Source organism: Crotalus tigris, unplaced genomic scaffold (assembly GCF_016545835.1).
Source record: "Crotalus tigris isolate CLP2741 ecotype Arizona unplaced genomic scaffold, ASM1654583v1 scf7180000018217.1405312, whole genome shotgun sequence".
NCBI classification, from domain to species: domain Eukaryota; kingdom Metazoa; phylum Chordata; class Lepidosauria; order Squamata; family Viperidae; genus Crotalus; species Crotalus tigris.
This window is the reverse complement of record NW_024096887.1, coordinates 350,971-376,848: the sequence shown is the minus strand read 5'-3', so window position 1 is coordinate 376,848 and position 25,878 is coordinate 350,971. Positions and strand designations below refer to the sequence as shown.

General features: G+C 35.8%; 4 protein-coding genes across 5 annotated transcripts in view; 2 read left to right on the top strand and 2 right to left on the bottom strand.

Moving 5' to 3' along the window:
- ANKRD45 (ankyrin repeat domain 45) overlaps nt 1-9,422 on the bottom strand; it is a 40,113-nt gene extending 30,691 nt beyond the window's left edge. Inside the window, exons 1-4 of one of the 2 annotated variants that reach the window (XM_039348967.1) lie at nt 9,273-9,422; nt 8,632-8,949; nt 6,423-6,590; nt 3,891-4,040 (exon numbers count right to left, since the gene is read on the bottom strand). In XM_039348967.1, the coding sequence (XP_039204901.1) occupies nt 3,913-4,040; nt 6,423-6,590; nt 8,632-8,935 (600 nt within the window). In that variant the 5' untranslated portion in view covers nt 8,936-8,949; nt 9,273-9,422 and the 3' untranslated portion in view covers nt 3,891-3,912. Of the gene's footprint in view, nt 1-3,890; nt 4,041-6,422; nt 6,591-8,631; nt 8,950-9,272 lie in introns of those variants that run through there. The other variant, XM_039348966.1, reaches the window with a different exon arrangement.
- TEX50 (testis expressed 50) lies at nt 1,015-5,098 on the top strand. Its single transcript, XM_039348970.1, has 2 exons — nt 1,015-1,362; nt 3,266-5,098. The coding sequence occupies exons 1-2, from the start codon at nt 1,042-1,044 to the stop codon at nt 3,524-3,526; spliced, it is 582 nt and encodes a 193-aa protein (XP_039204904.1). The 5' UTR covers nt 1,015-1,041; the 3' UTR covers nt 3,527-5,098.
- Nucleotides 9,423-9,500: 78 nt separating the features above from the next.
- KLHL20 (kelch like family member 20) overlaps nt 9,501-25,878 on the top strand; it is a 23,084-nt gene continuing 6,706 nt past the window's right edge. The window contains exons 1-10 of the mRNA XM_039348963.1: nt 9,501-9,652; nt 10,490-10,598; nt 10,988-11,046; nt 13,394-13,967; nt 18,516-18,674; nt 18,951-19,045; nt 19,477-19,592; nt 23,761-23,944; nt 25,462-25,605; nt 25,699-25,832. Of these exons, the coding sequence (XP_039204897.1) occupies nt 11,024-11,046; nt 13,394-13,967; nt 18,516-18,674; nt 18,951-19,045; nt 19,477-19,592; nt 23,761-23,944; nt 25,462-25,605; nt 25,699-25,832 (1,429 nt within the window). The 5' untranslated portion in view covers nt 9,501-9,652; nt 10,490-10,598; nt 10,988-11,023. The remainder of the gene's footprint in view (nt 9,653-10,489; nt 10,599-10,987; nt 11,047-13,393; nt 13,968-18,515; nt 18,675-18,950; nt 19,046-19,476; nt 19,593-23,760; nt 23,945-25,461; nt 25,606-25,698; nt 25,833-25,878) is intronic.
- Nucleotides 24,687-25,878, bottom strand: part of CENPL (centromere protein L) — a 20,369-nt gene continuing 19,177 nt past the window's right edge. The window contains exon 6 of the transcript XR_005557379.1: nt 24,687-24,888. The gene's annotated coding sequence lies outside the window, so the exon portion shown is untranslated. The remainder of the gene's footprint in view (nt 24,889-25,878) is intronic.

Below are 25,878 nucleotides of genomic sequence, written 5' to 3'. Positions count from 1 at the left end.
CAAGTCATGTTTATACTGCTTTGGGGAAGATAATTAGAATAATAATTTAAAGAATTTCCATAACATCTTTCTATATTAAAATTCAATAGAATTTATTTTTTTCTAGTATGATTAAAGCACTTTACATTCAGAAACAACCATTTATTAGAAAAATAAAACGACATTTATCAATGATTTTTTAGTAAATATTCATTCTAGGTTATGATTTTGCAAAATGCCTTATTCAGAATTAGGGAAAACATTATGTATGCTTACACATTTTGACATATGAGATTAGACTATAATGATAAGGTTTTCAAATATCTCTATATAACTATTAATTTTCTCATTATTTCAGATACAAGCTGACATTTTTTTCATGACATCTATATTGCATTTTCATTAACTAACACATCTTACCTTCTTCCCCTAGGAATGCCATTAATTAGGCAACATTTTCAAGTCAACTGTACTAAAGATTTCTTTATCTAATATCAACTGTAAACATGGCATTTTTAAAGGAACAAATACAGTATGACAGGCTCATTCCCAACATGGTGCAATCTAAAATATATAGAGAGGTAAGGAAAGGCAAGGATCAACAGTGGAAGGATATATAAATAATTATATGATGTACATTTTGTGTTAATAACATTATGGCACAGGAACGAGAGACAAGACATGTCTATAGTTAATCATTTGATAAATGTACATTTTGTTTTAAGAGTAGGAGGATATTTCGAATTTTAGATATTTTGCATTGCCCTACATTTCTTTACTGTGAAACACTTTCCTTCAGTTTTTACTGACTTCATAGACACTCTTCTATAATATGTGGAGCTTCTTTATGACATCACAGAATCTTTTCACAGGTGATGGGCTAATATTACCACATTCAAATCTCTCTAGTGCCCAGGCAGGAAGCTTGGTTATCATGGAAGGATTTATTTGATTAAGATTCTTTTGTGACAGTACATAATGAACCTCAAAAGCCAGTTGCTGCAACTCCTACACAAGGAACATCCATTACATAGAGGCATTTTTGTCTGAAAATAGCATAAAATGTTTCTGCGTCATTCTTGCCAGATTTTCCTTTTGTGGACTATCTTCTTGATGCAAGATGTTCTTGGTTTTTGTGAACGACCAGCCTGGACAAGAGTTGCTTGGGAAATGACTCCACAGGATCTGGAATTGGTGACTAAAGAGCAATCTATCCTCTTTCATAACTCAATATGTCGCATATACCAGTGTTTTACTGGCATAGGACTATCTAAAGGGTGCCTAGAAGTATTATATGCTAGTTACAAAGTGGCACTTGTCATAGCTATAGGTTTAGCTGTACACTTCCTTTTACCCAAACTGAAACTGACAAAAAGCACAAAGGTAAGATTTGGATACCAGCTGTGCAATGAAGAGGATGCTTCATCCTTTCCCAATTATACCATTGCCTGACCTCTAGCTTTCATTCCCTATCCCTAACTCAGAATCCTATCAAATAAAAATAATACTGTCTGCTGATGATGTAATTATTTCATCCTGTTCACATCCCCAATATCTGTTCTCCAATTATCTGAAGCAGATTTAGTGGGAATGCTATTGGATTGGTCCTCACATATCTGGTTCTTCACAATATATGTACAGTATGTGTGTATGTGTGTGTGTGTGTGTGTGTGTATTCTGTACAATAAATAATTGCCAATTCATTGCAGCTCCCAGAATTCTCTGCTTCAGCATGGAATTCTAAGAGTTAAGATCCCAATTCATCTGGAGGGAATCTCTTAGCCTTCAAAGAATTGTAATTTTGTTAGTTGTTTGAATGGCTAAAATCTGATATAATCTAGTCCATATATGATTTATATTGTTTTGCATTTAAAAATTATCAATGTCAGCAATCTGCAAGAGACTTAAGGCAAGGTTCTGCCAGTTGGCCAAGGGAACAAATGGGGAAGTTCCACACTGGAGGTGTCTCCTAGATTGATGGCAGACTCCACTTCTCTCCCCCCCCCCACTTTGATCTCTGCTCTTCACCCATCCATTTTTTGGTTATATTGATATATTCTCGTTGCATTTCTTTATCATTGTTTATTGTTTTATTATTTTACTTCTATTTACACACTTTTTCATTTTTCTTCCTTTTTATTATTGTAAGCCACCAAGAATAACTTCATGGCTAGATAGGTGGCAAATAAAATTTAAAAATAATAGTAATAATAATAATAGTGCAACAAACCATGATAATATCTTAAATCCAACCTGTATTCTAAGTTCAATCAAATTTTGTCAAATTTAGATTTTGAATGGTATATATACATAATTCCCAATATAAAGTAAGAAGCTCCAAGTCATATGGTGTACATTTTCAATAAAAGTTGTAATATCTAATTCTGTTATAAAGAAAGACCCATAAAAAAGTTGAGCTCTCAGAAAGAGTATCACCATAAAAAAAAGTTCAGCTCTCAGATGTTATATTTATAAAAGCTAACAAGAATGGGACTAAAGACAAGTAACAGATGTTTTTATGTCAGAAAATCAGAACAATTCAAGACAATGAGAAGAATATTGGAGAGGGGGAACCTAGGTGATTAGGCAAAAATCCAAAGCAAAGATAATATCTAAGGAAGGAGTAACAAGCAGAATATAGTAATGAAAGTCTGCTACCATAAAGTAATATTATAGAGAAAGCTTTATGATAAATAATTTTAAGTAAAATTATTTTTCATGCTGAGAAGAAATGTAATAATAAATATATAAATTACTCCTTTTGGCTGAAGCAAGGCTAAAAGTATTTAACTCTATCTGAATGTAGGATTTTTGGATATATTCGGTGTCTGTTTACCTAGACTCTAAGGTAAACAGTGATTTCCAAAGTTTAAAATATGGATCTCTCTACATATAAAGTTAACAGTCTTATTACTTTGATCATATACATTTAACAACAACCTTTCTTGACACTTTTATTTGTATGATGAGAAAAGCATCCATTACTTATTATCTATATATCAAGCTCCTGTTTAAAGCCATCTGCTATTTCATTTAAGATTCTTTTCTTATTTTTATTTTAAAAAATCCTGTATTTTCAAAACAGAGATCTATAAATGAACAGGTAATTACTGAACTTATAAAATTAATGCTCGGTATAACAACAAAAAATATCAATACAGTGAATTAATTTTGTGATATTAAAAACAAGCTTTAATTTTTTACCTTAATGCTAATATCTCCACTATATTATCATGTATAAGTTTAAAGCAACATTAACATACTTGCAATTTTTTTCACTTGACAGTCAGAGAATCCAACAACGGCAGTATCAGTTGTCACAGAAATAAATGATGACTATAGCCACGACATGAACAAAATGCTCTACAAGTTAGTGACGAACACTTCCAAGATGATGAAATACATGAAGCGTGTCACCCATCGTCACAAAAAAGAAATCAAGTACCAAAAATTAAACAAAAAGAGAAAAAATAATGAATATGATGAAGACGAACAGCTTTTCCCAGTTTGTCTGCACAATCATAGCTCCAGTGCAGACACCATATAATGTATAAGCCCATTTTTTTTTCCTTCCTATATTCAGCTCTTACTGAATATTTGGAGTGCTACTTCTAATCCAATAAGATGGCAAAGGAAGTAACAAAGCTCCAATATAGGTTGCTTGGTAAGCTGAGTTAGTTTCTGTACAGGATACTATGGATTGTACTGAAGAAGACACAAAGGGGCTATTAAATGTTTTAAAGTCAAACCAAAGTGATTTGCATCTACAATATCAATAATTAAAGACTGTATTTGGTAGATAATGCAGTGAGTCTTCAATATGATCTTACCTCTGTTATATAAAACTGAGACTGAACTTTAATAAAAGGCTCCCTTTGCACAGGAAGCAAAGTGCTGTTTCAGCAATTCAGCATTCTTCATGCTCGCTGCATTTCAAATATAGTTAATTCTATGTGACAGAAAAAAAAAGATGGAAAAATCCTTTCTTCTCAGCTTTCTCTTGATATGATTTCTGCTCAGGGAAAACAGGCAAGCAAAGAACAGGCAAAAGGCAAGTGATCCTAAAAGAATGAGAAGATAGCTGAGCGGTTCAGTAGCTAAAAGTCAAGCTTATGTAAGTTGCCCAGAGATTAAAAGCAAGGAAAAGAGCCTTTTGTTTTACCCTTTAGCCTCTGAACCTGTTTGTTTGATCATCCTCAAGACCGTTTTACCTGCTTTGTTTTAGTACTCTTGTATGGTGATCAGTTACATTTCTGGCTCTGAAGACGCCTTTGATAAGAAATGATCCTTTCTTTGAGAACTGATCAAGTACAGACACTTCTCACAAAATGACAAAATCATCAAGAATTAAAAAAGGCTCACTACAGGAAGTCCTTGACTTACAACCAGTCACTTAGTGATGTTTAAAGTTCTGACAGACACCCCCCAAAAGACCCACAAATATGACCCACACGGTCACATGATCGTCTTTTGGGTGCTCAGCAACCAGCCCATATTTATGTCCATTTGAAGTATCCCAGTCCTGTGACTGTAATTTACTATTTTTTTTTTGCCAGAAATCAGCATTTGTTTCTGGTTTCTGGCAAAAAACGCCATTGTAGACAATGGGTTTTGCTTAATGACACTGGATTTGCTTAACAACTGTTGCAAAAAAATGTTGTAAAATTGCATCAGTCATGTGATAACCTACTAACCATCAGCGTGATTTCCAGGCTCAATTACAGTCCTAAGTCAAGAACTATCTGTATTTTTACCCAAACTAATAAATATGACGGTATCAATAACACTCAAAATACTGTTAACAAGAATTGCAAAGCCAGAATTGGGATTCTTCTTGGTGTGACCAACAGATTCAAAATCAAAGTTAGTGGGAGAGAAACATACCAGAGAGCATACTTTGTTGTATTAATTTTACTGTCAAAATTTTGTTTTATGCAACATGCTAAATCAAAACTAAACAAACTGCATTACAGTTTGATGCATAAAGATAGCATCTCCAACTTTAGAGAAAAATCAGGAGGAATTTTTATAACTTTTCAAACTAGCAAATTTTAATGAAAAGCACAAATTTTCAGAAACTATAGCTCATACTTTTTAATAAAATGTTTTGGTTTGAAAAGGTGCTACAGACTCCACCGTCTTTAGAGAATAAGTAATTGACCTATTTTTTGATTACATACAGCAGTTATAAACATGAACGTGCAACCAGGCTGCAAAACAGCCCAAAAGCTTTAGGATTATTAAAAATCCAATAATCTCTTATCTGATTACAAATTAAGAAAGTCATTCAATAATTAAAATGGGATTATAAATTTAGATAAACAGTTTGCATGCTAAGTGATTAATTTTACTTCCTACATAGTAAGAGGAAGTTCAGTATAAAGTTTTACATAGTTGTATGAAAAAATATGCCTCCTTTGATTACTGAGGCATCAAATGTAATGAAAAGCAGAGGTTCTTTTATCTATCTCTTTGAAATACAAAACTTTTTCATGTTAGTTTCAATGCATATCACATGCTTAGAAAAGAATGTGTTTGTTGGACAATCCAATTCTCACACATTGTCTTGCTGTCTTTCTCATCCTATTGATTATACAGGTAGTCCTCAACTTATAACCACAATTGAGCCCAAAATTTTCATTGTTAAGCAAGGCAGTTGTTAAGTGAGTTTTGCCCCATTTTATGATCTTTTTGCCACAGTTGTTAAGGGAATCACAGCAGTTGTTAAGTGAGTGGTGGGGCCATTAAATGGATATGGCTTTTCCCATTGATTTTGCTTGCTGGAAGCTGGCTGGGAAGGTTACAAATGTCAAGTTTTAATCACGTGACCACAGAGATGCTGCAATGATTGTAAGTGTGAAAACTGATGATGTCACTTTTTTCAGTGCCGTTGTAACTCTGAACGGTCACTAAACAAATGGTTGTAAGTCCGGGACTGCCTATAGTGAAAGACAGTATACAGTTTCCTTGTGCTAAGAGATTTTGCTTTCCTTCTTTGATTTCATTTTGCATGTATTGTAAAGGATGTTTCAGTTCCTGCTTTTTCCTTTCTTTCTCTCTCCTGTGAAATTTGAATAGATAGCTATACTAGGCTCTATCTAGCAAACTATATGGGTTTTCCTTTGTAGAATAAAGCTAGGTCAGGTATTTGGCCTTTCTACCTAAATACAATGTCCTAATACACTTTTTCTGTTTTTTAAAAGAGCCTCATGTGAATTGATCTATCATTAATGTCTCACAGCACGAATTAACTATTTGGGGAAATTGTCTTTTTAAAAACAATATACAAAACAACTTCTTCATAAAATGCTCCATGAAAATGACTTTTTGTTATTATATAGTTGATATACTGAAAATATTATCAAATATTTGTACTTGTTCAAAATTCAGCTAATTTGAGTACGGTAAGGCTAAATCCACATTTTAGCAGTTATTAATATTACCTGCCCAATCCAAGAATTCAACACACTCTGTTTGCTTATATCGATTTGCAATTTCTCTAGCGTTTTCATCCCGAAATGTAGTTGCATAAATATCAGCTTCCAGCTCTATCAGAGTTTTCAGTGTGTTTAGCTGACCCCAGGCTGCAGCACAATGAAGAAGTGTATAACCTGAGAGAACAAACCAAATCAATGTATATAACTGTGCACAGAATATCTGTATGCAATCCTTTTTATACACTGTATTCCTTTATATGCAAGAAAACTCAACTGCCAATTAGCAAATCATCAGATTAATACTGGATAGTCAATTAAACAATTTTCAGAATGCCATTCTGACTCAATGCTTAAATACATGTAGAACATACATGCAAAGCCCAGAAAAGGAATAAGAAATAATAAGCTAAATGCAGTACAAAGGTACCTGTATAGTGTCAAGCAAACATATATTGAGTATCTTCACAAACATTCCTTATACATTTATCCATTAACACATTAAACAAAGCTGCCTTCATACATCTTACTCTGTTTTGTTAAGCCATTTAATAAGCATTCCTTTTATTCTCATTTATGCTTAACTGTCATATTACTGAATTTTGCAACAAACTTCCAACTCAGTATTTTTGTAAAATATTCTCTAATCCAAGATTATCATAAACTTTCACCTAATCATATGTATTTTGACAATATATATCCAGAGTTGCCAACTATTTTCTGTAAAAACTCCTATGTCTATGAATTCAGTCTTGAAAACCAAAAGATTAATACATTACCTCTTTAAGCTAATGTTTCTCAACCTTGACACCCTCCAGCATGCTTATTGAGGAATTTTGGGAGTTGAAATTCAGGCATATTAAAGTAGTCAAGATTGAGAAGCAATGCTTTAAGCTATCAGCTGTTTTTAACCACCGATTTTTGTTCATATATTTTTACAAAAACGCATATATACATTTGATGGATAGAGAAATAAAGTATTCAAAATAGCACATATACACTAACAAAGTGAAGAAACAAGTATTTTAGATGGAAAAACTAGGTTAAAAAGATTGTTCAGTGAAAACATTATAGAGGAGCTAATGACATTAATGTGGAGGTAAAGAAGCCAAAGAGAGGCAAATGCTGGCTGGGAATTCTGGGAGTTTTTAGGAGAATCGTGGAGGTATAGAAATTCAGACTTCCAGTGAAAATGGTTGACTGACCAGTCTGGAATGCTCCTTCTGGATTGAAGCTTTTTCAGTTTACAAACAATGGAATTGACTTCCCTAAGTTTATATGACTCTTCTGAGTTAGGGAAAGTTCCAGAATCACCCCACAACATCCTCCATACAGCAGCAGTTTGAAAGAAAACTGGAGCAGCACACCAAGGTAATCAGGTGAGATGCCCAAAGCTAGAGGTGGGTCAAAGTCATTCTTTGTTGAAAAAATAGTCATTTTAGTATTTGTTTTTCAAATAGACAATGAGTTGTGCCTTTCATTTCTTAAACACTTTTGTATAATTATTAAACTAAAAGAGGCTCTTTTCAGAAACAGCCTGTTATACCTCTTTGAATACCTAGCCATTTTTGGGATATCGTTATTGTTGAACAATGAGAAGGGTTGCCAAAGGTGAGCTAAAATAAGGTGAGCCTGGAGTACTTTTTTCCTGGAGAAACATAAGGCTTTAAAACCTTATGGTCTTATTTCATCATTTTTATGAATTTACCACTTTATTTGACATTGGAAGTTATAATTTGCATTTTTGGATTGTTTCTTGAGGAGGCTGAAATCTTTCAATTTTAATAAATTGGCCAAGAGATACCAGCTGATCTACAAAAAGCTTCTTTTTTAAAAAAAATATTATTTGACCACAAAAGGGAGGTAAACAAAATATGATGAAGCAACATAGGAGGCAATTAAGCCAGACAGAGACTACAAGCCATCTCGCTCATATCCTCTCCACAAAAGTAAATATTGATTTAATTATAAATATAAATATATCTAATATTATAACTAAATATTTATATTTATAACTAAATATAAATATGATATTTAAAGAAATATTTATAGTCTTAAAATGAATAAAAAAGGATTTTCTTTTTAAGGTTAAAGACTTTGAAGGATTTATAAATATCCACGTCCACCCACTGGGCCACCCCCCCCCAGGGCAACCGCAATGCTGATGCGGCCCTCAATGAAATTGAGTTTGACACCCCTGATCTAGACCATTATTTACCTCTGACTGTCTTATCCTTCAGGTCAACTCCATATTTTGCCAGGGACTGGATAATGTCATTCTGACCAACCATACAAGTGGTAAATAGTAGGTTTCTCCCTAGAATATCTTTTTCCATTAAAAACTTATTGGCTTTTTCATGATCAGGATCCTCTGAGTTCTCAAAAATCTGTTGTACTTCTTCCATATCACCCCTTAAAGCAGCCCTCAGGAGAGGATTAAAAAGTGCTGGTTCCTCCTGAGGTCCCAAATCTTCATGCTCATTTTTTGTTGTTGAAGCTGCTTTATCTTCCAAGGGTTCCATTTTCACAAGATTAGCTTAATTTAAAAATAAAGATAAAAATAACACAGTGGGATGTGGTTTGTACAGATTCAAAGCATCATCATTTCTATCTACAAAATCTCATTCATCTTTTCATCCAAAACACGTTAGATCTCTATACTCTTCACCAGATTATCTATGTTATTACTAGTCAACATTATTTTCAACCATATTTATGAAATTTTAGAGTGCAGAATCATTATATATACAGTACACTAATCAGTAAAACAAATACTTGATCAAAACGATGGAATGAACGGGCATGACCTTTACCAACAGAACCTCAAGCCGTCTCATCCTGACCCAGCTCAAAACCAACCTGGCTGCGGTTCCCCAGTTCCCGATGCTTCCTGGCTACTGAACACGGCAGGGGGAAAAAAGGCAGTGATCCCGTCGCCATAGAAACCCCGCAGCCTGGCTGAGGCCGGAACGCTTGAATGGACACTTGAAGTTCTTGCACGGAAAACTAAGACTGTAGGATTACTTCCGGCGGGTGAAAACGCTGCCTACTGGCAGTTTCCGGCACCAGTGGGAACTGTGGGAATGATTGCGGCTGTAGCAGTCGGGAAGGTCCTTCGTTCCTCCCACTTCGGACAACATACTGTACAGAGCCCCCGCCGATACATGGCATTTCCTTGCAACGGCTTCTGGCCTCGCCGCCGCTGAAATTCAGAATAAGCTCCCTCTTCCACCGGGGAGGTCAGTTTCCAGGATTGGCAATGCCTGTGGTCGCGGACAACTGGGTTAGGGGAGGCTGTGAAAGAATCATTGGGGAGAAGAGATGGGGCGAGACCTTGGGCTGAAGGGCATGCGGAAGAGTAACCCTAGAAACACCCAGCAAAATTACATCAGGTCTACCTAATCTACATTTTTTTCCCCCAATACATACCGGGCAGCTGCCTGTCTTCAAGGTAGCTCAAGCAGGGTCAGGAGATATCTAAAATGAACCGGTGTTTAAGTTTCTTAAATAAATCGTGTAGTTGGTCACCTTAAGAGAAACAGTATTGGTTGTACCACTGGATAGGAAATCTCCGCTTAGTGTCTGCAACTAATTAGCTATCATCCATAGAGTTTCATGCTTATGCCTTTACCAACCATGTGAAGATAATGGACACACCCCATATCTTGTTGAAGGTCTTGTTACGGGGATGGAAAAAGTGAATGAACTTCCAATGAAGTTTAGAAGGTTCATATAATGAGGGAATACTGGAAAGGTACCTAGGTTGCTGGTGAGGGATAGTGGAGGAGGGAATGAGAAAGTTATTGCATGAACAGTATCTGGCGGAGAGGTTCCAACTGTCATAACAGGTCTCTTGGATCAAAAGCAGGCTTTGAAAAGCTTTCATTTTGAATTGGTAAATATCATTTGCCTTCTGTTTTGTTCAGTCTGTTATGTTCACTAATTTAGATAGCCCTTTTATGTGCTTTGCTATCTGAAACTAAGAAGAACCTTTAGCATCTTTCGGAAGTATTTTGTGGTATCAATGATGGGTTTTTAAGAGGAACCATTTCACATTCTTTGCAATTTATTTTTAGGCATTTGGATGATAAAGTCATCAGCCTTGCTGTTCTCAGTGGATAAAATGAGTTGAAAGCAAGGATTATTGATTAATAGGCTTCTGTTGTACCTCTATTTTATCACAGGGTGAGTAACGAATCTTGCTTTTTTTAATTTCAAATTGATTCATATAATGATAACAATGTTTGTTTTGTATGTAGGAATAAGTATACATTTTTATTTTAGAAGACAGTGCTAAAGTTTGGACAATTGTTTATGCAGTCCAATGTATGTTAATCAGATTAAATTATCTATGCTTGTATAAGATAAAGCTAGAATTAAACATAGATTTAGTATGGTTGTAGTATAAAACTGGCAGAATTTTGAAAAAGAAATGAATAGGTGGAAATTGTTAACGATCTTTTACTTATCTTAGAAGTTATTTTGTGGTGCATAATCTGATCACTTCTTAAATACATAACAAACTATTTTAGCTGCCTTTTTGTTACATAGTTTTGTTTTTATTCTTTGCCCAGGGCCAGCAATAATTTAAAGACTTCTCTTTGCAGTGCATGGACACAAAACCAATGCGCAGGTAATTAAAATAATTAAGTAGATTGAATTGTGACATCATACTAAATTAAGATTTATAATCAGTATATAGAATCTGTATAATATTTGAGCTATTAGACCAGGCATGTCAAACTTGCGATGTCATGTGACATTGTGCGACGTATCTTGACTTTTTCCCCATTGCTGGTAATGGGGTGGGTGCGGTTTCAGTGTGATGCATCCAGCCCGTGGGCCGGCAGTTTGACATGCCCGTACTAGACAATAGTAGTTTAAAGCTTTCCATTTGTCCTTTTTTTCTCTGAGAACAGTGGTCCACTACAGTTGTCACTGGCTTTTGGAAAGATAGACTCTGATGCATTAGTGAGTAATCTACAATCTCTCATGGCTTCTGAATCACAGCTGTCAGCATCTCTCACAGTTGGTCATGCCTTATGAGACTGCTGAAGTATCATGAAGTTGCATATCCCCATTTAAGTGCTTCAGTGCATCCTCTATAAATTTGAATTTTGCATCTGTATCATTTCAATAGTTGGCAGCATTTGGTCAGTCTTGTTTGGTCTTGGAACTGAACAAGTTAGGCCTGGTTAATACTTGGATGGGAGATCATCTGGGAATTCCTGGACTGTAAACTAGACTGGGAACTAAAGTGCTGGAAGAATACAATGGTAAATCATTCTTGTACTGGGAAATATCCATGAAGTCTTACATTTGCTTTAAGGGTTGGTCTTTACTAATTCCTACCAATGTTCTACATAATAATTTATTTGACTTACAACTATTTACTTGCCTTTCTTGTACAATAATAATCACCATCATTTAATTAATAATCTGATCTAAGTAGTTACTGAGATTAAAACTTGAATATGCAACAGCTATTTAAAATAGGATAATGGATAAGATATAGAAAACATATTTAAATAAAGCTCGCCTGATTTACCTTTGCTGGATGGCTGATTCAACAAGATTTTTCTTAAAACAACTTTGTCTTCTGATATCAGAAATACCAGGTGTCAAGGTCACACATCGAACGAAGCTGCAAAATATTTGGCTTTGGGATGCATGTAAACATTGCCACTATGTATTGTTCAACAAACCATGGATATATCTTGACTTGTTTTCTGTACCCATGTCTTTTTATACTGTGATTTATATAGGGAGTTCAGGAAAAATTTACTTCTCTTTTTACAGAAAATTTAGGGAGCCCACTAAAATTGTGGCATCTTTCTGCTTGAGGAAGATACTCATTTTACTAGTTTCTTTTTTTGACCATTTTACAAATTCAAACATCCCATGGATCCACTTTGGTTTTATATTGTTTCCTACTGTTTTTCTAAGTTTAGATGCCATAAATAATCTTTTTAAAATCAAATTTTACTTTTTTCAAATTATAAACATACAAGCCAGAAAACAAATATTATAACTGAAATCTAAGCAGCATCCCCCAAAGAACAGTTTATCATCTGCTCAATTTGATGACGATAACTCAAGCACTGTTTGACATATTATTAGATATATTGTAGAACAAGGGTCCCCAATCCCCATTCTGGCACTAAGCCGCAGCATGTCAGAAACCGGACCACGCAAACAAACAAAGCCCCATCCGCGGGATGCAGGCAGTATGTGAAACTATACCCCCCTCCTGCTCCACAGAAAAACCTTTCAACGGTCCCTGGTGTTCAAAAGGTTGGGGACCTCTGCTGTAGATCATAATGGTTGAACAAATTGTCTATATGTCCTGTTGAAATCATTGTATTTTATTTTCAAGTAATTCTACAAATATACAAATATTGGAAATAATGTGAAATAACCATAAAACAATCTCCAGATTCTCTCCCCTTGCATTGGATTCTATGTTAAAAACCAAGCAAATTGAATAATTAAAATATACAGCTTTTCCTAATTATAAATATATTTTTTGGAATTTGAATGTCTTTAAAAAAAGTTGAAATATAGCATTAGAAGTTTTTTAAAAAGGAAGAGAATTCTAACTCAAAGAGTTTTGTAATTTCTGTTTGGCTTTTCAATGTTTTCACATAGCTTTGGCTATGTGAATTCTACAAGAACATCTGTTATTACATCTATTTTATTCTGAATATTTTCTTAGAAATTTGTTCAGTCCAAAGCTTATATTTCCTTATTAATATATTTTCAGCTATAATAGGTACACTTTCCCTTTTAATAGAGGTATACAAATAGTTACACTACTGTTTTTTCATTGTTGAATTACTTTTATCAAAAACCTATCAAGATGAAATTTCTTATGACACTTTTCTTTCATTCTCTTTCTGGAGTAATAAATGCTTGTCCACTTTATATTTTTGGTATAATATTTTCTATCCAGTGGTCTCACTGCTTTGTTCCGTTGTTAGGTGTACTAGTAATAGAGCAGGTGAAACCGGAATGGATGTAACAAGCCGTTGCACTCTTGGAGATCCCAACAAACTACCAGAAGGAGTGCCACAACCTGCTCGTATGCCTTACATCTCGGACAAGCATCCTCGCCAAACATTGGAAGTTATCAATTTATTGCGTAAGCACCGGGAACTGTGTGATGTGGTGCTGGTTGTGGGGGCCAAAAAGATCTATGCCCATCGAGTCATCCTATCAGCCTGCAGCCCCTACTTCCGAGCTATGTTCACAGGAGAACTTGCAGAGAGCCGGCAGACTGAGGTGGTGATCAGAGACATTGATGAAAGGGCCATGGAATTGCTTATTGACTTTGCATATACTTCCCAAATTACGGTAGAAGAAGGCAATGTTCAGACCTTATTGCCAGCTGCTTGCCTTCTCCAACTAGCTGAGATCCAAGAAGCCTGCTGTGAGTTTCTGAAAAGACAGTTGGATCCTTCCAATTGCCTTGGCATCCGAGCATTTGCTGATACTCATTCTTGCCGTGAACTTCTTAGAATTGCTGATAAATTCACTCAGCACAATTTTCAAGAGGTGAGTAGCTCTGTAATTAAAATGTGGTCAATATATGCAATGGAAGTAAGTGGCAACATGAACTATACCACAGTAGGTGAAGGTTCATTGTTTTTGAACATTCCTCAGCATTAAAAGAAAACAAAACAAAATCAACTTCCCTTCAGTTAGAAGTTTTGTCTAGCAAAAATAGATATGAGCTAGAATCCTTAATCTATAATGCAATTGTATTACTTTATTATGGGTGAATACTCACATTTGCTTTCTTCATATATTTCAAAACATTTAGCTATATATTTGTTGAAACTGATTAATGTTTGAACTTTTTTACTTTAATTGAAAGGAGATATGATAATTGCTCAAAATGAGTATTACATGGCTTGATGTCTTTGTATCATAATTTTTTTTATCTAAATTGTACTGTATTATTCTGCATAGACCAAACCTTAAAACTACGCACATCTTGCAAGTCTAAAATTTTTAAACATTCTCATATCATGGTAAACCTCTCTTTTTGATACTGCCCACTATAAATGTTATAAATATTTTGAGCAGAACAAATGTATTTTGACTGAGGACAATTATAGATTTTTAGTTTGGGGGAGTTCCTTAATTTTTATTAACTTGAGAACAAGAGTTATGTAGGATTACAGTTAATAGAGTGCTATACTGAGAGTACAGAAGAAAATACTTACTAAAATATTGTATTTTGATGGAATCTAATAGTACTGTACTACTAACTGAAAATAATATTCTTTGAATGATAATTTTAAAATCATAAGGAAACAATCTAGAACATTGCTCTGGGCCCATATATTGCTAAATTTCAGCATTGGTTGTTGTTATCTTATGACCTTTTATACTATTTCATAATTTTAACAAAATTATTTCTGTTAATTATTAATTAATCATTTATTATGAATTAATAAAGCATGGATTACTTTTCAGTTTGTTTCTTATACATAGTTAAATGCAGGTTGATATGTAGTGATCTATGAAATGAATAATGGAAATATTCATAATCTTCATAAACAAATTCATCTTCTTGTTTAGATTAACTCATTGGGAAAAGATTATATACATGTATAAAATACAGGTATAATGAAATTGTGACCCTGCAAGTCTGAATTATTTTCAAACTGTCATGGCTACATTTGGATTGATGAATAGCAGGTTCACCACTTTTACAAGTCATAGTGTTCAAATTAAACATTCTTTTTGTTTCAACTCTTTGATGTATTATATGAGAAAAAGAGATATTTGAATAAAATGTTAATGGATTTCTTAGAATAAACTGATTTAAAATCTGTAACTTGCTCAGTAAAGAATAGAACTTTATAAAAGGAATTGAATCATGGAATGTAAAGGAAGGGATCTTGGAGATAATCTTGTCCAGTGCAGGAATTTGCTATCTTTTTTTTTTTTATTGAAAATTTTTAAAATTTTACAAAAAAAAAGTTCCCTTGCCCAAACCCTCCCAACCCACCCCAACCCTCCCCCAACCTTCCCAGAGCTGAATACAGGCTTAATTAAAATTTAAAAGAAAAATTTTTAAACACAAATGAACCATATACAAATTTGGTTACAATAATTAAACAAATCATAAAATACTTTAACACCAATACTTAAGAAACAGAAAGAGAAAAAGAAAAGAAACAAGAAGAAGAAAAAAGAAAAGAAAAAAAAGAAATTAGAAAGAGAAAAAAAATATCTAAAAAATATCTTAAACTTTAAATAATTTATTCAAAAGCTAAATAATATTTTTTTATATCATACTTGTATTGTATAAAATTTATCCATCTTTTCCATACCAAAAGGTACTTCTCTTGCGATTGATCTTTCAAAAAAGCCGAAATCTTTGCCATTTCTGCTAAATAGGAAACTTTAAAAAACCATTCTTGCAAAGTAGGCAAAGATTCCTTCTTCCAGCATTGCCCTACTAAAAACCTAGCTGTTGTGATTAGATTTAACATTAATATAGTTTCTTTACTGTCACAGTCGGAAACAATACCCAACAAAAACAATTGTGGAGTAAATTTTATCCTTCTTTTAAAAATTATTTGAATATTCCACCATATCTTAATCCAAAAAGCTTTTATATTTTTGCATAACCACCAAATATGATAATAAGTAGCATCCAAGCAACCACATCTCCAACATTTAGGCTGCAAGTTTGAATACATACGAGACATTTTTTGTGGATCAAGGTGCCATCTGTAAAACATTTTATAAAAGTTTTCCCGTAAGTTTTGGGCTTGTGTAAATTTAACATTCCTCACCCAAATAATCTCCCAAGTATCTAATGGAACCGATTCATTAAAGTTTTGTGCCCATTTAACCATACAATCTTTAACTAGTTCTGCTTCTGAATCCAGTTCCACTAACACCCCATAAATTCTTTTGATATGGGTTCGTCTTTGATCTTTTATTTGTTTTAACAAATTCTCATCCTCTCTAAGCAAACCCACCTTACAATCTATCTTCCACCTTTCCAATAATTGTCTATACTGGAACCATGAAAAAATAATATTTTCTTGTGTTAAATCTTCCATTGATTTTAATTGCCAATTTTTACCATCCCATCTAAGTAATTGTATATAAGAAATACTATCCATCTTAACTCCTCTCCTTATCCCTTCTATCGCATGCCATGGAATAGCCCATAATGGAATTCTTGAATCACTTCTATAATATTTCTTCCAAACCCAAAGTAATGAAGTTCTTAAAATATGAGACTTAAAAACCCTGTCAACCTTCTTATTAAAAATTAAATAGGCATGCCATCCAAAAAGTAAATCCCATCCCTCCAGGAGGAGTACATCTACATTTGTTAAGTTAACCCAATCACTAATTAATGTTAATACCATAGCATCATAATACAATTTCAGATTCGGTACCTTGAGTCCACCTCTCTCACGAATATCTTGTATAATTTTAAGTTTTACTCTTGGTTTTTTCCCTGCCCAAATAAATTTGTTGATACCTTTCTGCCATTCATTTAAATTAACCTCATTCTTTAGAATAGGTATCATTTGAAATAAAAAGAGAACTTTGGCAAAACATTCATTTTAATCGCTGCAATTCTCCCCAATAGGGACAACTGCAGCTTCTTCCAATTTCCCAAATCCTTTTGTATTTTAACCCACAGCCTTTCATAATTATTTTTATACAGTTTTGCATTAGAAGCAGATAAGATAACTCCCAGATATTTTACCTTATTAACAACCTCAAAATCTGTCAACCTAACTAGAGTCTCCTTATCCAAATTAGTAGGAATTTGCTATCTTGACATTCCCAACAAATGATCATCCAGCCTCTATTGAAACAACTCTAATGATATTTTGCTGCCACAGCTGCAGAAAAAGCTATCTATTACTGTATAGTTTTATATTATTTAAGATGTTTACATATTACCCTTCACCAAAATATCCTTTAACATTCACAATTACTAATTAGAATACATTGTATTATTTGATAAAATATTAATCCCATGGAATTTCTGTGTTATAAGATCAACTGGATCATTTAAAATAAAATAAGGATTTCCCCATTTGCTAAATGCATTCAGTTTTTGGAAGAGGATCAAGGCGATCTCAATCTTCTCAGTAAAATTCCAGATATGGTTTTATTATTAAAACTATTATATTTCTTATGTTAAGTGATTTTATCCTACCTGCCTGGGAACCTGGGTATTACATTATGTAAAATTATGTACAATTGTTATATTTTGTGCTGCTGCTTCCCAAAAACAGTCCAAAAAAAGAGATTTCAGAAAGTTCGTTCAATTGACCCGATTCCAGTAGGACAAGATATTTTTTTTTCTTAGTTCTGTATGTTATAGAAGTTTTATGGATTCTCTTCTATCTTTGGAAAAAAATGTTTTCCATTGAGGGCCTAGAGAGAATGCATATGTACATGTTTGCAACTTGTCAGGAGCTTGTATTTCGCACCACTTTAGTGCTTGGCAGCTTTTGCAGTCCGAGTCCCTCTGAGGTGCACAGCCCGTGTGTATATTTAGAGCAAGCAAATGAAAAGGAGGTAGGATAAAGTGAGTCCATCTTATAACCCTGAGGCACACTTACAGAAACTAAGATCAAAAGGGTTTTTTTTTTACATTTGCTTACAGTACATAGGGTAACTTTGCTTTAGACTCTGTACTTTTTTTGTCCATATTACAAATGTAACTGCTTTATTGAAATGATTTATTCTCTGAATAGCATTTTCGATTGTCATTATTTCCTGATTACAAATGGAGAAACTGCAACCTATGAGGACAACTCTATAAAGGCCACTCTTAACCCATAGTTAGCAAATATCTTTACACTGTTTCTGGAATGAAAGCAAAAGATTCTGCTTAATGACCCATTCTGATTTTGAACTTAGATAATTTATATTAATGGCTTAATATAAATATCTTTATATAAAATTTATCATATGTAAAAATGGTGCTTTAGATATATTATGAAATGCCTAAGCTGAAATAAGCAAAAGGTGCCGAAATGCTTTTTTCAACAGAACTTCTCCATTTCCAAATGGCTCTGCTTACTTTAAAATTTTGTCTCATTATAGGTGATGGAAAGTGAAGAATTCATGTTGCTTCCAGCTAATCAGCTTATTGACATCATTTCCAGTGATGAACTAAATGTCCGGAGCGAAGAACAAGTATTCAATGCAGTAATGGCTTGGGTCAAATACAGCATTCAAGAAAGGCGCCCACAGCTTCCTCAGGTATGGCCCAAATACATTTCTTACATGATTGCACATATCCAAATATGCCATTTTGCAGGATACCTTTTATTACTTATTTACGGTGGTATTATTTGTTAGTATGAAAAAAAGAGTTGGTTGTTTGAAAATATATCAGAATGTGAAATGGTAGTTCATTCAGCCCTATTCTGTATGAAGTGATACCCAAAGCTCTGAATCCACACAATCATTGGAACTTGCTAGATCTCTTGGAGTAGTATAGCATCATATTTTTGATCCATTGTTCTTGATTGATAGGTTTTGCAACATGTCCGCTTGCCACTGCTTAGTCCAAAGTTCTTGGTGGGCACAGTTGGCTCTGATCCCCTCATTAAAAGTGATGAAGAATGTAGGTAAGTCTTTACTAATAAGAAATATCCTACAGTTCTTCTTAATATAAAATTATGAAGTTGCTATGTTAACAGTTATTATGTCAGTCTATAGCACTCTTTAATATGTCTTCTTTCTTAAGACTTGCTTATTAGAAAACAATGTTTAACTCTGACATCTTATCAACAAATACATATGTAGACCAAAATATGCTTTTTTTGTACCCTGAGAAGATCAGTTAAAATTGGCATGGTTTTTCTTCAAGAAAATTAACATTTTCAGACAGTAAATATTAAAAAAGAAAACTTTCCAGAATGTAAAGCTAGAAAAATATTCAGCTGGCAAAATGCAGTGCTTCAACTTTCAATATAAAGCAATACCATCTATATTAACAATTATATTTCAGATTATCTGTATTCATTTTTCCTTGGGCTGCATTTTAATTTATTTGTAGGGATTTAGTAGATGAAGCTAAGAACTACCTGCTGTTGCCCCAAGAACGACCATTGATGCAGGGTCCTAGAACTCGACCACGCAAACCCATCCGTTGTGGAGAGGTACTCTTTGCGGGTATGCATAAATTTCCATAGTTCTTAGCATTTTTGTCAGTTGTAAAGAGCCTTTGCTTTTTTAGATTCCAAGAAATCTTTGTGTTTTTCTTACTTGGGGAAAAATATAAAACTATGGTGTGATGCAAAACTTACAATGTGTCTTACAAAATGCAGGTTCCTTGGCCAGAAATTTGAAAGTAGGATAAATAAGAGGAAAAGCATAACCAAAGAAGTTATAGTAACAAAAGTAAAAGTGACATGGCTGTGTCTGTGGAGATTCTCAGTCATCCAGGTATGGTTGTCCCAAAGTGCTTTTTCACAAGGCAACTGAACTTCCTTGTTTTTCTTTGAAGACATTTCACTTCTCATCCAAGAAGCTTCTGGATGGTGGGGAATAGAAGGATTTATACTCTTTGTAGACAGCTGGTCATCTGCATTCTTTTAGCAAGTTGTTTAGCAAGTCCCTGGAGGCTTATCTGTGTCATCAGGGTCACCTGAATAGTGCAGATGGGTGTGGAGCCTTCTTGGAAGTGTTGAAAGGACTGTGTTGTAGACTGGAGATAAATAATGTCGAATCCCTGCCCCTCTGTTGAAAGAGGGCTATTCAGTTTTGACATAGATGGCCTCTTTGATCCCTCTTTCAAACCAGCAGCCCTCTGTCCAAAATGTGGACTTTACTGTCTTCACAGAAATTCCATCCACTCACTAGTATAGGCTTGTGGATGATACTTGGATCAAAATCAAAATACAGGAATTGGAAGCATTCACCAAACATATCAACTCGGTGGACAGATACATCAAATTTACATGAGAAGATGTTAAGGAAAATAGTCTAGCCTTCCTGGACTATGCAGTATATATTAAGGAAGACAGAAGCTTTAACACTGAATTTTACAGAAAACTCCCACATAGAGATCAATATTACATTTTGATTCTCACCACCCGCTGGAGCACAAAATCCTAACCCTTCATTACCAAGCTGAAGGCCTGCCTACCAGCAAAGCTGGAAAAGAAAAAGAACTAACATCAAGGAAGCCCTCAGAACCTGTGGCTATCCCAAGTGGGCCCTCATCAAATCTCAAAAAAGATCCAGCAGGAGCTCCTCAATGACAGACAAAGAAGAAAACAATAAACGAAGCAACGTAGTCATTCCATACGTTGCAGGAATATCAGAAAAGCTCAGGGGGATCTTCAGCTAACACAGTGTTTCTCAACCTTGACAATTTTAAGGCATGTGGACTTCAACTCCCAGAATTCCACAGCCAGCATTGGAATTCTGGGAGTTGAAGTCCACATGCCTTAAAATTGTCAAGGTTGAGAAACACTGAGCTAACACAACATACTTGCGCACTTCAAATGCAAGAATACACTAAGGCAGAAGCTTGTCCACCCCAAAGATAAAAATTGAGCAATGTGGTACATGCAGTACAATGCAGTGAGCCATGTGCAGATCTGTACATTGGGGAAACAAAACAACTACTTCATAAACGCATGGCACAATATAGGAGAACAAACCCATCAGGACAAGATTCAGCAGTCCATCTGCATTTAAAAGACAAAGGCCACTCTTTCGAAGACAGCAAAGTCCATTTTGGACTTGGTTTGAAAGAGGGGTCAAAGAGGCCATCTACCATGTTTCCCCAAAAGTAAGACCCAATCTTATATTATTTTTGCCTCCAAAAGAGGCATTAGGTCTTATTTTTGGGGGGTGTCTTATATTTTTTTGTGACACCTGCCTTGCCTCGCAAGGGGGGGGGGGAGTGAGGGTAAAAGGCTCACACGAAAAGAAAAAGATCTCGTGAGAAGTTGGAAGGTCTGAACTTTTTTTAGCCCCACAAACTCTGTTTCCCTGCAGTAGGAGAGAAATGTACCAGAGTTGGAAAGCAGGTTAGCGAATAATTTTTTTTGTTCTCAGGAAGAGGGAGGAGCTGGGCGGTGCTGCGCCAAACTCTACAGCAGCACCAGGAGAAGTGGCAGGAAGTGGAGTTGCCATTTGCAGAACAGAGAAGGAAGACGTGGGGCGATGCAGGGTGACAAGCAAGTGCTCTTCTCTGCTCTGCATCACTGCGCAGAGCCGCTCCGCTCCCTGTTCTCTCCAGTGGCAGCAACAGAGGGCTGGTGGAGGGAGGTGGCGGGGGATACTTGAGCTGCCCGGTCATGGCGTAAGCCACAGGAGAGTTGGTGGAGGAGGATGCTGCTGGGCAGGTGATCTGTGGGGCAAAGAAAGCCCCTCCAATGGCACACAGCAGCAGCGAAGCCTTTTGTCCTCACTCCCCCTGGCTCTAAAACAGCAGAGGGGGATCGGGCTTACCCCGCCCATCCTGCGTAGCATGGCAGCCCAGCTTGGGAGGGAAGTGAAAGGGAAGGTTGCCGAGCAAGGAATGGCCTGGCTGGTGGGGCCCTGAAGGAACAGGGTGCACAGCACATGGGGCAGCTCCACCCCCTCCTGCACCTGCCTCACCTTGTGTCAGTGGTGCGATGTGCTGCGCAGCCTCCTGCCCCATTGTGGCTGCAAGGTGGGCAGGGCCCTAATTAGGGCTTATTTTTGAAGGTAGGGCTTATTTTTGTCCCAGTCACAAAAATCAGGGAAGGTCATTTTTTCAGGGTGGGGCCTATTTTAAGGGAAACATAGTATGTTAAAATTGAACAGCCCTGTCTCAACAAAGGGAGAGATACGACATCATCTATCTCCAGTCTACAACACACTCCTTTCAACAGTTCCAAGAAGGCTCCATATCAATTTGCACTACTCAGGTGACCCTGACGACAGATAAGCCTCCAGGGGCATCAAAGACTTGCTAAAAGACCAGCTGTCTACAAAGTATAAATCCTTCCATTCTCCACCATCCAGTCAAAACTGAAGAAGGTTCCTGGATGAGAAGCAAAACGTCTTAAAAGTCCAGTTTCCTCCTGAAAAAGCACCTTTGGGATGATCTAGATATGTTACTTTGAAATCCTGCAATAAAAGAAAGCATAAGACAGAATAGTAGATAGAACTGATGCATTTTGGAGTACACATTATTTGCTACATGTGGTTTCTTGCACTGTAGTTAATGTGCCTTTTTAATTTTCTTACATATACTCATGCACATAACTTCTTACAGCCCTATAGAGAAATGAGGATCTTCTTGTGTTTCTGATGCAGAGGTCACAGGAATTTCCCCTAGTTCCACAAGTGAGGTTGGCTGGGAGGGAGAGCCACCTAGTCCTGGTAAACAGGCAGGAATTTATCAGTGAACAAAAACACACCACAGTCAATGAGATTAAGATATACAGTATATAATAATTGCCACCCTTTTGACCCCCTGGTCACTTTTGAACTAATATCTAAGGATGTTGGCTCACAAGTCTTCACTGCCTATTACTTGTTCTTGTATAGTCAGATGGAGAGAATCCACAACCATCATTCAGAATCATAACTTACTCAAATTCATACCCGCAGAGTCCTGGACTTGCTCCTGCTGAGTCCTCAAGACAGGTTTCTCTGCTACTGAAACTCCAAAGAAATATCTCCAAACAGGTTTAGAATTGGTGAGGATAAAGGGCAAAGGCAAAGACCATAAGTCTACAAAAATGGCAGGGGGATGCCAAATGCAGACTTCTCTGCCCTCCTGACCTTCCAACCCTGTCAAATACACCAGGCTGTTGTGGGAAAAGTGCCCACTTAAGTAAAGAATCAAAAGTATTTGGCAGAGAGGTGCAACAAAATATTTCTTTATCTGTATCACCTTTATTTTTACAAATAACACAAGGTGGTGAACATATCTGACACATCTTTCTCCTCCTTTTCCTACAACTCTGCGAGATGGGTTGGGCTGAGAATGACTGATCCAAAGTCACCTAGGTGGCTTTCAGGACTAAGACAGGATTTGAACTCATGGTCTCCTACTTTCTCTACATTTTGTTTTTCTAAGGAGGCTTCATGCCTGCCTTTTCATCTGATACTTTATTAGCATTCTCTAAATTGTACCATGTATTGCACATCAGTATTGTTTCTGTTACCTGTCTTTTTCTCCTCCAGAGTCATCAGACAGCTGCAGTTTGCCTGCTGGGTGTAATATGTACTTTAGAAGCATGAGCGTGTGTGTTTATGTGTATGTATACATTTGTATAAAATATTATCTGACTCCATACTCCATATGTTAATACTTCTGCCATTCTATTGTCCTCCAATTTTATTTTCTCAGTGGGTGGCTGGTGTAGTGGAGATGCAATTTCCAGTGTGGAACGCTATGATCCTCAAACAAATGAGTGGCGGATGGTGGCTTCCATGAGCAAAAGACGATGTGGTGTTGGAGTTAGTGTCTTGGATGATCTTCTTTATGCAGTAGGAGGACATGATGGTTCTTCCTACCTAAATAGTGTAGAAAGGTAAGTTCTTATCACACAAAATATAAGCTCTTCAGTATGTACTTGCTAACATTATGGCAATGATTGATTTATTTAAGAGATAAATAAATAAATCATTTATTTAATGGAAAAGCAAGATATGTATCCTAAATCATAGTATCTGAGACTTGGGAACAGTGACACTGTTTTATGGTGGTTTTATTCCTTTACCCAGAGGCAGTTTCAGTTAGTGTTGGAGGGGAGATAAAGACAAAGCTCCTGTTTTCTGGGGGTCCTCAGGACTCAACTCTCTCAACTTTTCTATTTACTGTCTACTTGAGACCATTGGGTGAGTTTATCTAGTGGCATGGGTTTGGCTGTCACCATTATGTGGATAATACCAGTTGTGTATCACAAACCCAGGCCAAACAAGTGGAGCCCAGGTCTTGGCATCTGGAGACTTAAAGTCTGGATAAAAGGTTCAGTCTCAGCCATAGGAAGACTTTTTAAGATCATCATGCTAATTACTAATTATATTCCAATATATTACTTAATAATAAATGCAATGTAGAAGTTATCTTCACATGGCTTTTGTATTATTATTAAAATGATGGGATTTTTCTTTCCTTTCAAAAAAAAATATATATAGGTAGTCTACATATGACCACAACTGAGCCCAAAATTTGTGTTGCTAAGACAGTTGTTCAAGTGAATTGTGCCCCATTGTAGGACTTTTCTGGCCACAATTGTTAAGTGAATCATTGTGGTTAGGTAGTAACATGGTTGTTAATTGAATCTGGCTTCCCCATTGAGTTTGCGTATCAGAAGGTTGCAAAAGATGATCACATGACCTGAAACACTGCAGCCATCATAATTAAGAAACAACGGCTAAGCATTTGATCTTTGGTCAGCTTTGATGTTTTCAGTGCTTTGTAAAACAGTAGAGAACAAGCCAAAGAAACAAGTCCAGATCTCACCACGCTAACCTGAAAAAGTAAAATCAGAAAATTGTAACTTGGATCATGTGGGTAATGAGACCTTGCCAATTTAGGAACATCTTTCCTACCCCCCCCCCCACATACACATAATGCTTGCTCCCTATAAATACAGCTCTTACTTAACAAATTTCTCCACCTCTGTAGCTTGCATTAATACAATATTCAGTTTAAAAATATAAGCAATCCTAAGGATCAGCTACAAATTAGCATTAAAAGCAGCAGCTTAAATTCAACACATAAGCCAGACCATCTTAAAAATCATGAGCAATCCAGTGAGACTTAAGTATGTATCAGGTAATGAAAGTTTTCAAAAGAAAAGAAAACAATTTCACCTTCCTCTCCTCTCCCTCTTTTGGACTGAATCAAAGTTATTTATTCTGAACAAAAATACTACTCTGAATATAGTTTTTGCTTTTAGTCCAGTATTTAATCTCAATCCAGGTGAACTCTTAACAGTATAGATGATCAACAGAACTTTCAATAGAGGAAAATATAGAACTCATAAGAAAAAGAGAACTTTTACGCCTATGGTGAAGACTAAAATATATCTTTCTTTTCCAGATATGATCCAAAAACCAATCAATGGAGCAGCGATGTGGCACCTACCAGCACCTGCAGAACCAGTGTTGGGGTGGCAGTACTTGGTGGATATCTGTATGCTGTAGGTGGTCAGGATGGTGTTTCCTGTCTCAACATCGTTGAAAGGTATTTTACAAATCAATTTGGAAACAGAGTTCCTTCAGGAAGATAGCAGAATTACTTTACTAGCAGTGAGATGTTTCTTTCTTTTTGTTTCAGATATGATCCAAAAGAAAACAAATGGACTCGTGTAGCTTCCATGAGTACTAGGCGACTTGGGGTGGCTGTGGCTGTGTTAGGGGGCTTCCTATATGCTGTTGGAGGCTCTGATGGGACATCACCTCTGAATACAGGTATTTCCCATAGAAGTTCAATTTACTTTCATCCCTTTGTTGCTCA

Bases quoted from the DNA above. Each gene is read 5' to 3' on its own strand.
- TEX50 (XM_039348970.1), top strand. From the start codon at position 1,042: ATGTTTCTGCGTCATTCTTGCCAGATTTTCCTTTTGTGGACTATCTTC. The intron at 1,363-3,265 runs GTAAGATTTGGA...TTCACTTGACAG, and splicing joins AACTGACAAAAAGCACAAAG to TCAGAGAATCCAACAACGGC.